Source organism: Pseudorca crassidens, chromosome 12 (genome assembly GCF_039906515.1).
Source record: "Pseudorca crassidens isolate mPseCra1 chromosome 12, mPseCra1.hap1, whole genome shotgun sequence".
NCBI classification, from domain to species: domain Eukaryota; kingdom Metazoa; phylum Chordata; class Mammalia; order Artiodactyla; family Delphinidae; genus Pseudorca; species Pseudorca crassidens.
Window position 1 is genome coordinate 54224884 of NC_090307.1, and position 19071 is coordinate 54243954.

General features: G+C 39.9%; 1 protein-coding gene across 3 annotated transcripts in view; it reads left to right on the forward strand.

The window, feature by feature from the left end:
* The first annotated feature begins 7039 nt into the window (after positions 1-7039).
* The window catches only part of USP14 (ubiquitin specific peptidase 14), a 46634-nt gene continuing 34602 nt past the window's right edge, over positions 7040-19071 (forward strand). Inside the window, exons 1-3 of one of the 3 annotated variants that reach the window (XM_067699561.1) lie at positions 7040-7255; positions 12128-12273; positions 14596-14628. In XM_067699561.1, the coding sequence (XP_067555662.1) occupies positions 7240-7255; positions 12128-12273; positions 14596-14628 (195 nt within the window). In that variant the 5' untranslated portion in view covers positions 7040-7239. Of the gene's footprint in view, positions 7256-7528; positions 7676-9649; positions 9762-12127; positions 12274-14595; positions 14629-19071 lie in introns of those variants that run through there. The other 2 variants (XM_067699562.1, XM_067699563.1) reach the window with 2 other exon arrangements.

The following is a 19071-nucleotide window of genomic DNA, read 5'->3' on the forward strand; positions in this document are numbered from 1 at the left end:
GGATCCCTATAAAAGAATTCTTGATGTAGGTTAGATCTTCACTTTGGAGTAAGAGATTACATGGAAGAAATTTCAGTATTACTCTTCTTGTTTGTGATGACTAGAGACTTTAAGAAGATAGAAAACCCCACTTAGCTAAGACTAAACTTTTTATCCTGGCACGCAGGCTCTCTCTAATTGCGTCCTATATCACCCACCCTACGTTATCTATTGCCACAGCGCTGCACATGTGTCCTCTGCACTATTCTAGCTAGTCTCCTTCCTGTCCTCCACATGCATAGTTATTACTTATTTTAATAATTTTTTCCTACATTTTCTGATAGATTATGAGCTCCTGCAGTGCAGGGTCCATGAGTCGACAATAAATAATTGTTGAATTAATGAATTTGATTGCTATGATGTTTTGCTTTTTTCTGTCTCTCTAAAACCTTCCTGCCCCCAACTGCTTCCCATTTGCTTCTGTTTCTTTCTACTCTGAATTCCTATCAACAACACCCAAAATCCACTATTCAGCAAATATATCAGATACCCTCCGTGCTGGGTCTTGGCCCTGATAGAGACTACATTTCCCAGACTTCCACGCAGCTTGGCTATATAATTGTTTTCACCAGCGAAATGTGAATGGACGTGGTTTGTGCACATCGCTCCCCTTACTCTTGCTTAAAAGGAAATTGCTGCCCTGTACTTTTCCCCATTAGGTTCTTCCTGTGTGCTGTAAACCCAAATGTGTCTGCAACCCATCTTCGACCAAATAGAAAAAGACAGGTTCTTTACTGCTTTGCTGCTCAAAAGAGTGATTTCCTGAGAGCTTGTTAGTATCTTAGACTTCATCCAAGACCTACTGAATTAGAAGCTGCATTTTAACAAGATCCCAGGTGATTCACATTCACATTAAACTTTGAGAAGCTCTGCTTTAGGGGCTGGCAGAGGAACTTTATGGAAAGAATGTTGGTCTTTGATGAAGACCTCGTGAAGCAGAGCAATTGCTCCTCCCATATCTATATGATTTGGGAATATATATGTTATATATATTATATATAAATAATTTGAATATGAATATACATGTTTTCAAATTATTTAAGGCTGGGCTTTTTCCCTCCAAGTGTTTATAATTTAGTAGAGGGGAAAAGATAGAGGAATATTAAAATTATAGATGCTATAAGAAAGTGTACTGCATATTTGCTGGTTTTCTTCTTAGGATGGGGGAAGCTTGTGGTAGACAGTGTAATGCTCCCCCAAAGATGTCTGTGTCCTAATTTCCTAAACCTGTGAATATGTTACTTTATATGCCAAAAGGGACTTTGCAGATATGATTACTCTAGGGACGTTAAATGAAATTAGCCTGGGTTAGCCAGGTGAGGCCAATGTAACCACAAGGGTCTTTATAAAGAGGGAGGCGGAGGATCTGAGTCAGAAGAGTTGCTGGGAGGATGGAAGCTGAGGTTGGAGTGATGCCTTTGCTGGAGCAGAGCCGTGAGACGAGGAATGCGGGCAGTCTCTAGAACCTGGGAAAGGTAAGGAATGGATTCTTCCCTAGAGCCTCCAGAAAGAGTGCCGTCTTGCTAATACCATAAGGTTAGGACCGTTCGTGGACTTCTTCTGTCTGCCAGAACTGTTAAGATGATAAATTTGTGTTCTGGCGTTTTCTTGGTTTTTTGTTTGTTTTTGTGTTGTTGTTTTATTTTAAGCTACTAAATGTGTGGTAATTTGTTACAGCAGTGATAGGAACTAAATACATAGCTCTTTGGTTTTGGGCAGCCCATGCCCCACACCCTGATGTGTCTGGGAGGTGGAGCCAGGCATTCTTTTCCTCATCCTTGGTCGATTATATGTTCTTGCTCAGGACATGGAATTTTGAGAGAGTGAGGTAGACTTGGAATTAGAAATTAGTTATGGAGGTGGTGGCAGCAGTGGCCAGACTATTTCTGTGACATGACCTGGCCTATGTTTCCCACTGCCCATGTCACTGGGTTCCTATCCATTATCTAGACCTGTTTCACAGGTTTTCCTATTGATTCCTTCAGTTTACCCTGTCTTACCAATTAACTCCTTCTCTCAGGTTTCTATTGTTTACAGCCAAGAGCGCTGATGAATTCAGAGAGCCGTATAGTTAATGTGTGCATATTTCAATATTCCTAGTAGATACTCAGTCTTAGGAGGGGAGAGCCTTTGTTTCATTCATCTTTGTACCTACGGCTTTAGGTACAGTGAGTGTCTTGCACTCAATACATACTTGTTGAATAAAAGCAGCAAACAACTACGATGCTGCTACTTGAAAGAAAGGGGTAATTATAGAAGTAGGCTTGAAGTTTATACGAAGGAGTTAGCATTAAATGGAGACTTGAAAGATGCATAGGATTTCTGTTGGCCAGATAAGGAGGGGGCATTCTAAGCAATAAACCATAGGTGGTTCACCAGCTAAAAACTTTTCTGGTATTTGGCCACCTTTTAGAGACCTTGTTTATTTATTTATAAACATGCAGGTTAAGATATGACCAATATATTCATTATTTAAAGAAGTCAGTCTTAAGCAGAAGATTCTCTCCATTAGACACCTGCAGACCAGGGCTTAGCAACGTATGAGACAAGGGGCGAGGTTGCTGCTATCTACAACTCTTGCTGACATCCAGGGAGACCAGCCATGCAGATTTCCTTTTATGCTTCCTTTCAGTGCTAGCACTGTTCCACATCCTCACTGTGCCCCATTTGTCTTAAATTCAAATTCCCAGATCCCCCAATGAGGCTAGAAGATAGTTGTACCAAAAGTTGGAGGTGTGTATGTTGAAAACAAAGTTAGTCTAGAAGACTCCCTGGTCATGTACACAATGAGTAAGCTCAAAATAGTTTTCTCTCACATTCCAGTTCTCACAGCATCAAGTAATTCTAGAGTACCTGCCAGATAGCCACAATTCCTGTTTATAGTTTGGTCGAGGGAATACAGACGTTAAAGAAATAGAATGATGAAAGTTACTAGAGGGAAAGCACAGGGTGCGATGAGAGACAGTATATGATAAGCACTGGCATCCTTCCATCTTTAGGCCTCCCTTACTGTCAACTTCACAGGGCAGCAAAGAGTTGCCCACTGAGGACCTATCCAGTATATTTTTAAAGATATATTTTATAGAACTATATTACTGAACATTTGGAAAGTAGAGAATAAAGCTACCCATAGTCCTCTACTCGAGCCACACCCTACAAAATCCCTCTCAAGTATTTTTTTTTTTTTTTTTTCCTGTACGCGAGCCTCTCACTGTTGTGGCCTCTCCCGTTGCGGAGCACAGGCTCCGGACGCACAGGCTCAGCGGCCATGGCTCACGGGCCCAGCCGCTCCGCGGCATGTGGGATCTTCACGGACCAGGGCACGAACCCGTGTCCCCTGCATCGGCAGGCGGACTCCCAACCACTGCGCCACCAGGGAAGACCCCCTCTCAAGTTTTTATTGTGTAATCTGAAATAGCTATCATTTATTGTACACTATGTGCAATGCCCTGTGCTAAGTATCTTCTATACAGGATCTTATTTCATCCTTGCAACAATCCTATAATGTAGACATTTTATCTCCATTTTATAGATCAGGGAACTGAGGCTCAGAGGTTACACAGCTAGTAATGAGATTCAAAACAAGTCTGAATCACAAACCAAATCCAACAACACATGGAAAGGGTCATACCCCCAATCAAGCTGGATTCATCCCAGGGTCACAGGGATGGTTCAGTATACACAAATCAATCAATGAGTTACAGCACATCAACAAAAGAAAATACAAAAGCCACATGATCATCTCAATAGATGCAGAAAAAGCATTTGATAAAAATTCAACATCCATTCATGATTAAAAACTCACCAAATTTGGTATAGAGGGAACAAATCTCAGCATAATAAAAGCAATTTATGACAAACTCACAGCCAACAAAATACTCAACGGTGAAAAGCTGAAAGCCTTCCTGCTAAATTCTGGGACAAGACAAGGGTGCCTACTCTCACCACTTCTATTCAACATAGTATTGGAAATCCTAGCCACAGCAAACCGAGAAGAAAAATAAAAGGCATCCAATAGAAAGAGAGAGGTAAAATTGTCATTATATGCGATGACATGATACTCTATACAGAGAACCCTAAAGATTCCACACAAAAACTATTAGAAATGATAAATGAATTCAGCAAGGTAGCAGGATACAAGATTAACATACAGAAATCTTTTGCATTTCTTTACGCTAACAATGAAATATCAGAAAGAAAAAGTTAAAAAAATTGCTTTTTAAAATCACCAGATACTATAAAACTCCTAAAGGAAGGCATAGGCAGAATGCTCTTTGACATAAATCGCAGCAATAGTTTTTTGGATCTGTCTCCTAGAGTAATGGAAATAAATGAGACCTAATTAAGCTTAAAAGCTTTTGCACAGCAAAGGAAACCACAAACAAACCACAAAGAAAACCTACAGAATAGGAGAAAATATTTGCAAATGATGTTACCGACAAGGGATTAATTTCCAAAATACACAAACAGCGCATACAGCTCAATATCAAAAATACAACTCAATCAAAAAATGGGCAAAAGACCTAAATAGACATTTCTCCAAAGAAGACATACAGATGGCCAACAGGCACATGAAAAGATGCTCAACATCACTAATTATTAGAGAAATGCAAATCAAAACTGCAATGAGGTATTCCCTCATGATGCTCAGAATGGCCATCATCAAAAATTCTGCAAATAATAAATGCTAAAGAGGGTGTAAAGAAAAGAGAACCCTCCTGCACTGTTGGTGGGAGTGTAAATTGGTGCAGTCTATGGAGAAGAGTATGGAGGTTCCTTAAAAAGCTAAAAATAGACTTACTGTATGATCATGCAATCCCACTCCTGGGCATATATCTGGAGAAAAAGATAATACATGCACCATATTCATAGCAGCACTATTTACAATAGCCAAGACATGGTAGCAACCTATATATCCATCAACGGATGAATGGATAAAGAAGATGTGGTATACATATACAATGGAATACTACTCAGCCATAAAATAGAATGAAATAATGCCATTTGCAGCAACATGGATGAACCTAGAGATTATTACACTAAGTGAAGTAAGTCAGAGAAAGACAAATATCATATCATTTATAAGTGGAATCTTTAAAAACGATACAAGTGAACTTATTTACAAAACAGAAATAGACTCAGACATAGAAAACAAATAATGGTTACCAAAGGGGAAAGTGGGGGGAGGGAAAAATTAGGAGTTTGAGATGAACAGATATTACTATTCATAAAATAAACAAAAAGGACTCACTGTATAGTACAGAGAAGTATATTCAATACCTTGTAATCTACACTGGAAAAGAATCTGAAAAAGTATATATATATTCTAATATATATATATAATATAGAATATATAGAATCACTTTTCTGTACACCTGAAACTAACACAACTTTTATTTTTTAATATTTATTTATTTTTGGCTGTGTTGGGTCTTTGCGGCTGTGTTGGGTCTTTGCTGCTGCGCGCGGTCTTTCTCTAGTTGTGGCGAGCAGGGGCTACTCTTTGTTGCAGTGCGCAGGCTTCTCACTGTGGTGGCTTCTCTTTGTTGCGGAGCACAGGCTCTAGGCATGTGGGCTCAGTAGTTGTGGCACGCAGGCTCTAGAGTGCAGGCTCAGTAGTTGTGGCACACTGGCTTAGTTGCTCTGTGGCATGTGAGATCTTCCCACAACAGGGATCGAACCCACGTTCCCTGCATTGTCGGGCAGATTCTTAACCACTGCGCTACCAGGGAAGTCCCTAACACAACTTTTAAATCAACTATACTTCAATTAAAAAAAGAAGTCTGGGGTGGGACAGGGAGGGTGGGAGGGAGGGAGATGCAAGAGGGAAGAGATATGGGGACATACGTATATGCATAACTGATTCACTTTGTTATAAAGCAGAAACTGACACACGATTGTAAAGCAATTATACTCTAATAAAGATGTTAAAATTTTTTTAAGAAGTCTGAATCTATGAACAATGGTTTTATGTACTGCATAAATCCGATATACTCAAAAATCCAATATACTCTTTCCACTTAATATTACACATATTACTTTAAATAACGTTCTGCGTATCTTTGTGTTATTTTGGTCACATTTTGGATCATATTTTTATGATAGGCCTTGAATAATGAAGTAGGGAAGGGTGAGTAAGACTCCTGATGTAGACTGATAAAACTCACTCTCCTGTGGGCTGCACTGTTTTAAAATATGGACAATTTAATTTTGAAATAGGGACAGTTTCAACTCCTCGTTTGCAGTATAGGTGATCATTATAAAACCTCTATATTAGGCAAGAAAGCACCTCAATTTTAATTTCCACGTTTTCGGAATTCCTTCGTTCATTTACAGGTTCTATTTCCTTTCTAACTCATCTAGAAAGTTTTAAACTGATGTCAGCCGTGACAATTTAGAGTTTGAAAAAGGCCTCAGAAACCTTCCAGTCTATCTTCTTCATTTACCAGGCTGAGGAAACAGGTCCAAAACAATTAAGTGGAGGGCTGCACGTAACTTCCACGGGGCAGTCAAGGGCGCTGTTATCTACTCCTTTACTAGAGCCAACCTAGGGTACGAACAGGTGTTAGAAACAGCAGTAATACATTACAACCAAGACAGACCTATCTCTGAAATATTCAGATCATTTTGATGTTTATTTTTGTTGCAAAATCCTGAATGGGAGGCCTAGACATTTTCATTAATAAGTAGACCAAGTTGAGGGGCGGAGCAAGGCTCTTCTCCAGCCTACATTAACAGAGAGAATAAAACCCCAGCTCGTACTGCCCCACCGTTTGGAAACGGGTGAACGACTTCCTAAGAAGCTGCGGCTGGGACACTAGGTTCCCGCTATGTCTGCAGCCGGGCGGGGCGGGGCGGGGCTGGGAGCCGGTAGGCGCAGACGGGGTGCAGTGCGCAGGCGCGCACCTGTGAAGCGCAGGGGCCCCGGGCACCCGGCCGCTCCCACCTCCCTTGTCTCTCCACCCGCAGGCCCCGCCTCGCTTCCTCCCCTCAGACGCCCGGTGGCTCGGCCGGCGGACGGCGTGTTGCTGCGTCATCGCCAGTGGCCGGTTTGAATGAGGCTCTTGTCGCCCTGAGTCTGCCGCCACTACCGCGCCTCCGCCTCGGCCGCCGCCACCACTTCTTTGCGGCCCTTTCCTTTCGCCGCTCTTGCCAGGCCCAGCCTTCCTGCGCCACCGCCGCCTCCTAGCGCGCCCTGCCATGCCGCTCTACTCCGGTGAGCGCCCTCCTCGTCTCGTGCTCCGCAGTCCCGCCCGGGGCTAGGCCTCTGTGTAGGCCTGGCCTGCAGGGCGGGTGCCCCGCTGAGCGCGGGGCGGGGATTCCGCGGCGTGGAGGGGACCCTGGCCCCTTTCTCTCTCCCTGCGAGTTCCGGGCCCTGCAACGCGAGGGAGCCGTGCCCCTCCTGGGCCACCGCGTGCGTGGGGTGGGAGCCGGAGGGGAGGTGGGGAAGCAGCGAGCGTCCGCCCCTCCGAGTGGTGACTCTGCAGAATAGTTCTGTCTCTGTCCTCGCGTGCGGGGTAGGGTGAGGTTGTGTCCCGGGGCAGCAGGGACCAGGCTGGAGGTGCAGTGGCATTTCCTGAACCTCTTCAGTGGTAGCCGTAGCCGTGGAAGGGAGCGGCCAGGAGGGGAAGCCTCGGTAAGGGAGTGATGGATGGACCAGAGATGTGAGGTTAAGCCTTCCTTCCTTTCTTGTTCTGGGGGTTTCCCTCCATAGCCTCCCTTCGCTTACCCCTTGCTGCCACCACCCCGTTTGTACCAATTTCATTTTTATCCCGAGGCAGATTGCGAGCTTTTTGCTTCATTTTCATTTCATCAGACACTGTTTTGTGTTTCTGTGTCCGAAGCACAGTGTTAGCTTTGAGAGGTAAAGGAATACAAATGGTCGCGGGTATCATTTCCTTTTGATTGGCGTTTGGCAGGGTTTTTTTGCGTGATGGCAGTCCGAGGGGTTGGCCAGGGATCATGTTTTTACCGAGTTAATGGACCTTGCTGTCTCCTAGTGTAATTCAAAATGGCCCCTAAAGTGTATGTGGTGGCTCCAGTTGGCTATGGATGTGTGATTCATTGGCCATCCTTGACACTGTATCATAATTCCTTTATTGAAGATTCAGCGTTTTCAAAGAATGACATCAAACAAAATAATGTTTAAACTCGACATGGATTCTCGATGTTCTAGAATCTTGAATGCTTTAATAATGATTTTTTGTTTGTTTTTTTGGGTGAAGTATAAAAGAATAGCTTTATTGCTTTGCCAGGCAAAGGGGGCCACAGCAGGCTAATGCCCTCAAAACTGTGTCCCCAAATGCTTTAATAATGATTGCTCAACCTCTTTTTCTAAGGCCACAACAATGGAACAGTAGAATGGTACTTGAAATATTCTGTTTATGCAGTATAGAATTTAAGTGGCATTAATGAAGTAACGGCGGTAAATACCTGTGTATGCTAATACTTAAGCACACACAGGTAGTTTGTTCCCCTCAAAAAATGCCTGTACTCACCAAACTTTCTTAGATATTGAGTTCCATCTTAAATATTTAATCAGATCTTTTCCTCATTTCCAAAATGAGGGAATTGAAGTAGATTTCTAAGGTTTCTGCCTTTGACATCTCCATATTGAGAATCTGTATTTTCAGATTCTGCAAAAAGCCCTGTATTAAAACAAGAACATCTTAAGTACTGTCATAAGTTTTGATAGAAAATTAAACGTCCAGACACTTACGTGTTTAAGAAGAAGTGCTGTAAAAATTAGCGAACACTTTTTTGTCTGGTACAAAGCTAATGTTTTTTTTTTTTTTTTTTTTTTTTTTGCGGTACGCGGGCCTCTCACTGTTGTGGCCTCTCCCGTTGCGGAGCACAGGCTCCGGACGCGCAGGCTCAGCGGCCATGGCTCACGGGCCCAGCCACTCCGCGGCATGTGGGATCTTCCCGGACTGGGGCACGAACCCGTGTCCCCTGCATCGTCAGGCGGACTCTCAACCACTGCACCACCAGGGAAGCCCAAAGCTAATGTTTTTTATACATGTTGCTTTGTTTTAATTTTCAACATAGTCCCGTGGTACTAGTATAATTCTCCTTTATGGCAGCGGTCCTCAACCTTTTTGGCACCAGAGACCAGTCGTGGAAGACAGTTTTTCCACAGTCCCGGGGAGGGGTTGGGGAGGAATGGTTTCGGGATGATTCAAGCACATTACATTTATTGTGCACTTTATTTCTATTATTACTACATTGTAATATATAATGAAATAATTATACAACTCTCCATAATGCAGAATCAGTGGGAGCCCTGAGCTTGTTTTCACTTCCCACTCACTGATAGGGTTTTGATATGAGTCTGCAAGCAGTTGATTTATTATGGTCTCTGTGCAGTCAGATCTGTCTGCTAATGATAATCTGTATTTGCAGCCGCTCCCCAGCGGTAGCATCACTGTCTCAGCTCCACCTCAGATCATCAGGCATTAGATTCTCATAATGAGCGTGCAACCTAGATCCCACGCATGCGTAGTTCACTGTAGGGTTTGTGCTCCTATGAGAATCTAATGCTGCCACTGATCTGACAGGAGGTGGAGCTCAGGCGGTAACGCAAGCCGTGGGGAGCGGCTGTAAATACAGAAGAAGCTTCTTTCCCTCACCTGCTGCTCACCTCCTGCTGTGCGGCCTGGTTCCTAACAGGCCATGGTGTGGTATGGTCCGTGGCCTTGGGGTTGGGAACCCCTGGTTTATGGGTAAGCAAAAAGTTTAACTTGCCCATGGTGACACAGCTAAATAAATTTCAGATTCGTCTTCATTATTTCTAATACAGTTTTGATTTAGTCCTCCCTCTTTTGTTTGTACTATTGTTATATGTTTCTGGTTTGTCTCAATGATTGTAGTCGTTCCCCCTTCAAACCAGTATTTTCTCTGCTGCTGCTAGAGTGTTCTAATGTTCAAACCAGACCAAAGTGGCCTTTATGAAAACCTTTCAGGGGCTGCACATTTTGTACAACCTAAAGCCTGTATGTTTTAACTTGACTTATGTTATCTTCCCTGATTTGATCTTTGGTCAGTTTCTCCTTTTTCAGCTGCTTCCCCTTCACTCTGGGAATTACTTGTATCTCAGAGGACACCATGCTGCTTTATGCTTTTGAGTGTCTTTTCCAAGAATGCTTTTATTCTTATTCTCTAACACCTGATTTTTTTCTTTGAGACTCAAAGTTGATAGTGGTAACTCACAGTTAACACTTTCTCCAGAGAATCCTTCCTCCCTCATGAAGCATTCCACTGTGCTCCTCTAGCATTTGTAATATTTATATTGTATTGTTAATTATTTTAACCTTTTTCCCTCTCTCCTTTATTAAACTGTGAGTTCACAGAGAGTCTCCCTAATCCTTGTTACTGGGCTTATCATTGAATGAACGCTAACACGTTAATTGAACTAGTGAAAGAATAGGGATTTGGAGTCAGGGTCACTTTTTTATATTCTGATTTTAGTAATCAGAGAAATTAGACAACTATTAATTATGGGATTCTCATTTTGAGTAGGTATAAAGTTTTCAGTGGAAAAAACTGTGTACATCCTTGAGTGAGTGAGTTTGTTTGTTTGTTTATTTATTTATTTTTGACTGTGCTGTATGGCTTGTGGGATCTTAGTTCCCTGACCAGGGATTGAAACCGGGCCCTGGGCAGTGAAAGCATGGAGTCCTAACCACTGGACCTCCAGGGAATTCCCTAGTTTGTTTATGTTAACATATTTCAAAAGTTAGCTATTTTATAAGATTGAAATTTTTTTATTGTGGTAAAATATATGTAACATAAAGTGTAGTTTTAAACAGTTTTAAGTGCACAGTTTTTAACATTGAGTACATTCAGATTGCTCTGCAGCCGTCATCACCACCCACCTCTAGAAATTCTTCCCGTTCCTAAAATGAAACTCTGTACCCCTGTTTCCATTTCCCCCAGCCTTCAGGCAACCCCCATTCTTCTTTCTGTCTCTAGGAATTTGACCACTCTAGGTACCTCACATAAGTAGAATCATACAGTATTTGTCCTTTTGTGACTGGCTTGTGTCACTTAGCATAATGTCTCCAAGGTTCATCCATGTGGTAGAATGTGTCAGAATTTCATTATTTTTTTAAGGCTGATTAATGTCCATTGTATGTATATTCCACTGTTGATGGGCACTTGGGTTGCTCCCATTTCTAGGCTATTGTGAAATAATGCTGCTAGGAACATGGGTATACAAATATCAGTTTGATTCCCTGGTTGCCATACTTTTGGGTATATACCTAGAAATGGAATTGCTGGATCACATAGTAGTAATTCTATGCCTGATTTTTGAGGAACCACCATACTTTCTGTCACAGTGGCGGTACCATTTTTATATTCCCAGAGCAATGCACAAGCGTTCCAATTTCCCCACATCCCTGCCAACACTTGTTATCTTCTGTGGTTTTGTTGTTGTAGCCATCTGAATGGCTGTGAAGTAGGATTTCTATAATTTTTAATAATTTAGCTATATTTTTGGATTCTTCTTAATATTTGACCACCTCTTGCTCAGGAGGCAGACCTTTCAGTTCTTCTACACCTTTCTTCCTATAATCCGGGATCTATATTCCTTAACCTGTTTTCAGTGTGCTTTATTTTCCCAAGAATATTTTTTCTTCTCAAAATACTCTAGCCTTTCTTTCCCCTCTCTATTTCAGCAGTATGTAATATTCAACTGATTTTAATGATTGTTTAAATAAACACATTCTGAAGTCTGTGAACTTTATTTTGGGAAGTGTTTCAGTGTGGTCATATTTTGCAGATACTATTGGAGTAGGATTCAGAAGCCCTGTATATTTACTGACTGGTTTTGTGACATTAATCAATCAGCTTCTTTTAAGTCTCAATTTCCTTATTTATCAAATGAGAAGTTGGATTAGATCCAGTTAAATTTTATCCAAGATCTGTTGCATTCACTTCACTCCTGATTTGGTAGGCCTTAGGTGTGTAAAAAGATTAATGACATAGTTTGGCTTTTAAGAACTAGCCTAATAGTTCCCTAAGGATCTTCTAAATCTTAAGTCTTGTTATTTTGTAAATTAAAAAAAAAATTATGGTTTGTTTGCAGTTACTGTGAAATGGGGAAAGGAGAAATTTGAAGGTGTAGAACTGAATACTGATGAACCTCCGATGGTGTTCAAGGCTCAGCTTTTTGCACTGACTGGAGTCCAGCCGGCCAGACAGAAGGTTATGGTGAAAGGAGGAACATTGAAGGTAAAATTTAGTCCAGATTTTCATTATGTACTAGTGAAAATAACTAGCACCAGAAAATGCAGCATTTAAGGTATTTTTTATTTCGTGAGAGTATATAGTCTGTGGTATTAAAACTCTTATTCATGTTAGTTTAAGGAAGGAACATTGTAGCCATTTCAAAACACTATATTATAAAGCATCATTAAAATTTTGATTTTAAAATGCATTTTATCAGTGATTATCTCTGGAGGTCAGGGGATTGGGGCACTTTCCATTTATCTGTGTTTGAATTTTTTTCTTATGAATGTGTGTTAAAAGTATTTCATTTTGTATAGACTAAAAAAGTCTATTTGTATTTCCTTAGTAATTTTCAGTTATGGGGTTAGAAATTTTATCTCTGTTAAAAATGTGGAACAGTATGGTAAATTTATTTTTTAAAGGCTACTACACAATGTGTTTTTGTATATACATGCGAATGTACCAAATTTACTAAGGCCCTGGTTCTGGAATACTAGAAAACTGTTAGTTTTTCCTTTGGCCTTTCTTGCATCCTACCATTAAAAGGAGCCGCTTTCTCTTAGAAGTAATCACTATCTAACATCTGCCTGGAGATGGGAGGAAAGAAATTTTTGTTTAAAAGAGAGGGAATTTAAGTTTTCCATTAGTTCCCTTGGAAGGATCACATTGATTACAGTTAAGAGTCCAAGCTTACCAGTATCATTGATGAAGGGCCACAGAAAAGATGTGAAGGTATTTTCTTTATTATTGTTTGTAATACTATATACGTTTTTTTTTTTTTTTTGTGGTACGCGGGCCTCTCACTGCCGTGGCCTCTCCTGCTGCGGAGCACAGGCTCCGGACGCGCAGGCCCAGCGGCCACGGCTCACGGTCCCAGCCACTCCATGGCACGTGGGATCTTCCCGGACCGGGGCACGAACCCGTGTCCCCTGCATTGGCAGGCGGACTCCCAACCACTGCGCCACCAGGGAAGCCCATAAGTATAGTTTTTAAAATACACTTTCTTCAAGAGTTAGATGTGAAATGCTAAAGAGCTCTAATTAACTTTAGAGATAAGGATTGGCTACCCCTGTTAGCTGGGCCGTAAAACACATATTGGTGAAGAAACATTGTTTCCCCTCAAGTTGCAGTATGAGCTTCTGGTCATTAGTGAACTTGGTAACGTAATTTGTGCTGAACTGTGTACTGGTGGTATACTGTGGAGAATTACAGAAAAATGTGAATTAAATGAAACTATGACTAATAGCTACCACTTACTGAATACTTACTCTGTGCCAGGTTTTTGTTTTCTGTAATTGTCAACTGTATGTATATTAAAAATGAGGAAAGTAAATGTATTTTACATATTTTACTGAGCATCAGAGAGGCTTAAGTAACATATAGTAAGGCACCAAAAGAACATGTGGTTTACAAGTCGAGCAGATCTGGGTTCATTTCCCAGCTTTGTGTGACCTTGGATAAGTAGGAGGAGGCATTATTTGAGGAGACATTTATAATTATCATTCCTTATGATTAGCAGTAATAGCCCTTAAACTGAGAAGGGCATTTAGAAACTTACTGTTCTACTTTGAAGCAGGATGCCCAAAAAGAAATAGTGGCACCACCAAAGGGAGGTGTATTGAGTGCCTGGTACCTTCAGTAAAAAGGAAGGAGTGATATGGAACTGACCATCCCCTGAAGGGAAGGGCTTTTAGCTGCCAAAATATCTGTGGACCAATCATGGCATTTCCAAAAAAACTTGATTTAAATTGAACATACTGAAGTCAAAGTATTTGTTAATTGATTCATAGATGTGAAATGTAGGACTTGAGAAACATTTGTGGATGCAGCAAATACTATTAAGGGTTAGTTTGCCTTGGGTAGTCTTGTTTACTCTCCTGGTATAATTTTTAGTAGCACTTTGATTCTCAAGAGTCTCTTGATTTGGGTGATTATATAATCACCCTAATTATGTAGACCTTATTTCATTTCTGAAGTTATTCTTTATTCTTGTCAAACATACGCTAGTTATTAGCTCTGCTGGTTCCAAATATGCAAAAAATTAGCATCTGTCATCAGTCAAGTGTTTCAGTACTTTTGGTGCTGCCAAGTTTACTGCCTTTTACATTGTATCTTATGTAGTTTGAACAATTGTTAGACTTACTAGTTTTAGGACTGCATTTGTTTTTTGTTTTTTAAAAAATACTTTTGATTACAGTAATTTTAAGCAAAATCTGCATATAGACAATTTCTATTTTGAAGTAGAAATATAAAATTAGTTGATTTTTAGATTATGTTTGGATTATATGGGGGTGGTTAAATGTTTATTATTTGTCTTTAAAACAGGATGATGATTGGGGAAACATCAAAATAAAAAATGTAAGTATTATCTTAAGAACACTAGTTATAATGCAGTTCCCTAATTATTACACAAAATGTATTCCAAATGCCTTTATTTCTGTCTGTATATCCAGTTGTTCCAGCACTATCTGTTGAAAATATTTTCCTTTTCTCATTGATTTATGTCAGAGTCTTTCTTGAAAATCATTTGTTGGTTTATTTTTGGACTCTTGTTTCATTGATATATTTGATTAACCTTATACTAGTACTACATGGTCTTGATTACTAAAGCTTTATAATAAGTCTTGAAATAAGATAATGTAAGTTCTCCAACTTTTTCTGTTTCCTCAAGAATATTTTAACTCCTTTGCATTTCCTTATAATTTTAGAATTAGTCAATTCCAGCAAACGGACTCCTGGAATTTTGTTTAGGTTGCATTGAATCTGTAGTTCAGTTTGGGGAGAATGAACATCTTAAAGGTATTGAGTACTGAAATCCTTAAATAAGGTGTACTTCTCCATTTCTCTTAGCTCAGTTCTATAATTTTTCAGTGTAGAGAGCTTGCACGATTTTTGTTAGATTCTGGAACTTAACATTTCTTGGCTATTTAATGATACTTTAAAAAAAAATTGTTTTCCAATGTTCATGGCTAGATTATAAAAATACAGTTTATAGGGCTTCCCTGGTGGTGCAGTGGTTGAGAGTCCGCCTGCCGATGCAGGGGACACGGGTTCGTGCCCCGGTCTGGGAAGATCCCACATGCCGCGGAGCAGATGGACCCATGAGCCATGGCCACTGAGCCTGCGCGTCCGGAGCCTGTGCTCCGCAACGGGAGAGGCCACAACAGTGAGAGGCCCGCGTACCGCAAAAAAAAAAAAAAAAAAAAAAAATACAGTTTATTTTTAACCTGTGACCTTGCCAAATTCACTTTCTAGTTCCAGTAGTTTTTTTGTAGATTCCATTGGGTTTTCTATGTAAGTAAGCATGCTCTTTGCAAATAGAGGCAGTTTTACTTTTCCCTTTCCAGTCTTTACGGCTGTTACTTCTTTTTTTGCCTTACTTTACTGGCTAGGACTTCTAATACAGCATTGAATAGAAAGTGGTGGGAGTGGACATCTTTGTCATTTCCTAGTTCACTAAGACCTTTTAAGTTATGAATGGCTCTTGAATTTTAAGTACTTTTCTGCTGATTAAAAGGATCATATGATTTTTCTCTTTTATTCTGGTAATCTGGCTAGTCTCATTGATTTTTAACTATTAAACCTTGCATTTTTGGCATGTGCAGTTCTCAGATTTCTTGGTCTTTGTGACCTCTTTACACTCTCAAAAATTATTGTGTTTTTTTTGCGGTACGCGGGCCTCTCACTGTTGCGGCCTCTCCCGCTGCGGAGCACAGGCTCCGGATGCGCAGGCTCAGCGGCCATGAATCACGGGCCTCTCACTGTTGCGGCCTCTCCCGTTGCGGAGCGCAGGCTCAGCGCCCATGACTCACGGGCCCAGCCACTCCGCGGCATGCGGGATCCTCCCAGACCGGGGCACGAACCCATGTCCCCTGCATCGGCAGATGGACCCCCAACCACTGCGCCATCAGGGAAGCCCTCAAAAATTATTTTTTAACCCCAGAGAATTTCATATATATGGGTTATGTCAATATTTATTGTATTTGAAATTAAGGCTGAGAAATTAAACATATTATTCATTTAAAAGTAGCAATAGCAAACCCATTACCTTTTTTTTTTTTGAATTATTTTATTTATTTATTTTTGGCTGCGTTGGGTCTTCGTTGCTGGGTGCGGGCTTTCCCTAGTTGTGGTGAGCAGAGGCTACTCTTTGTTGTGGTGCGTGGGCTCCTCATTGTGGTGGCTTCTCTTGTTGCGGAGCACAGGCTCTAGGCACGTGGGCTTCAGTAGTCGTGGCTCACAGGCTCTAGAGCACAGGCTCAGTAGTTGTGGCGCACGGGCTTAGTTGCTCTGCTGCATGTGGGATCTTCCTGTAACAGGGCTCGAACCCGTGTCCCCTGCATTGGCAGGCAGATTCTTAACCACCACGCCACCAGGGAAGCCCTGTCTACTTCTTTTATCAAGCGTGTTGTAATCTCTATTATTGTGGATTTGATTATGTCTCCTTTCAGTTGTATCAGTTTTGTTTTGTGTATTTTCAAGTTCTGTTATTAGGTGCATGCATATATAGGATTGTTAAATCTTGATGAATTGACCTTTCATCACAGTGAACTGTCCCTCTTTAGACTTGGTAATATTCTTTGCTCTGTTTTACTTTGATTTTAATAAAGCTACACCATATTTCTTTTAATTATTGTTTGCGTTTCATGTATTTTCCCATCCTTTTGCTTTTAATACATCTGTGTCTTTGTTTAAAATGGATTTTTTTAGGTTAGCATATACTTGGGTCTTGCTTTTTTATCCAGTCTTACAATCTCTACTTTGTAATTGGAACCTTTAGACCACTTATGTTCAGTGTTATTATCTACATGTTTGGGTTTAATTTACCATCTTGCTATTTGTTTTCTGTCTCATTGTTCTTTTGCTGCCTTCTTTTCGATTATTTTTAATTTTGTGTTTATCTCTGACTTTGCTTTATCTCTCTTTTGTTATTTATGCTTTTATAATAAGTTTTCTGAGAAAATTCACTGACTATGAAATTCAGTGCTTTAAAATGTTCATTTCAGTGTGTTCTGCTATATTCATAGAGTTGTGCAACCATCAGCACTGTCTAGTTTTAAAACATATCATTATCCAAAAAGAAACCCTGTGTTCATTAACAGTCATTTTCCATTCTCCCCTCCATTCCCAGAGTTTTAATGATTTCTCTAGGGTAACAGTTCTCTGAGTGTATCCCGGGAACTCCAGGCAGTACCCAGGACTCTTTCAAGGAATCCTTGAGATCAAAACTGTTTTCATATTTAAAAAATGTATTTTCATGTTGACATTAAGATTTTATTTGCCTTTTCTATTGTTGATTATGTACAGTAATTTTTCAGAGGTTGTGGGACATGTGATACTGCAGCAGATTGAATACAGAAACAAATATGAAAATCCACTGTTTTCTCTTAAGTCAAACATTAAAGACATTTGAAAAAATGTAGAACAATATCAGTCTTCACTAGTTTTGTTTTGAGAATATAATTATCTTTCATAAAATGTTAATTATCTTAACATTAAGTGGGTTTATTGTTTTTGAATGAATATTATTAAAATTTCTCAGTTTTAATTTCTAATACGGTAAATATTGAGAACTACATAACAGAAGTTCTCAATTTTTAAGAATGTGAAGCAGGAGTCATCAAACTGTGAACTCTGAGCCAAATCTGGCCTGCAGCCTGTTTTTGTAAGGCCTGCAAGTTAGGAATGATATTTATATTTTTAAAGGGGTGGGGTTGAAAACAACAAAGAATATGCAACAAAGATGGTATGTGGCCCAGAAATTCTAAAATATTTATTATATGGCCTTTAATAGGAAAAGTTTGCCAACTGTTGGTATAAAGGGTCCTATGATGATGTTTGATGTTTCTGAATTGCTGTTGTAGGGTTTATATTATGTATCTATAACGAGTGATTTCAGGCATAGTATAAGACTATTACAACAGTGTATTTCCATTTCCCTGCTTTGTGCTGTTGTTGTCATACATATATATAGTTTACTTCTACCTGTTAGAAACTCCATACTACATTGCTATTATTTTTACTTTCTACATTGCTACTTTTGCTTTAAATAGTCATTTATCCTTTAAAGAGATTAAAAAACGTAGAAAACCCATATTTACCATTTCTGGTGTTCTTCCTTTGGATCCAGATCCAAATTGCCATCTGGTATCATTTTCTTCTGCCTGGAGAACTTCCTTTTTACATTTTTTGCAGAGCCTATCTATGAGTTTTCTCTGCTTTTGTTTTTCTGAAAAGCTCTTGGTTTCATTTCATTTTTGAAAAACATTTTTGATTGGTATTAAATTCTAGATTAACACTCTTTCAATACTTGAAAGATGTCTTCTCATTTGTACAGTTGCTGTCATTCTTATCATTGTTCCTCTGCATGTAATGTGTCCTTTTTTCCCTGGGTGCTTTTGAGATTTTTCTCATTATTGGTTTTCAGCAATTTGTTTTGGTCAGGTTTTCTTTATGTTTATTCTGCTTAAACCTCTTGGATCTGTGTGTTTATAGTTTTTATTAAATTTAGAAAATCTTTAGCTATTTCTTTATTTTTTCTGTCCTTCTCTTTCCTCTTTTTTGAGACTACAGCTACACATATATAGGGTAGTTTTGCCCATTGTAGAATTTTACAGGTTTTTTACAGATGTTCATCAGGTTGAGGAAAGTTCTCTTCTATTTCTAGTTTGCTGAGAGTTATCATGAATGGGAGTTGAGTTTTGGCAAATACTTTTTCTATATATATTGAAATTTTTCTTTTTAAATCCTTTAATCTCAATGTGATGAACTACACTGCCTTTTTCGAAATAGTAAACCACT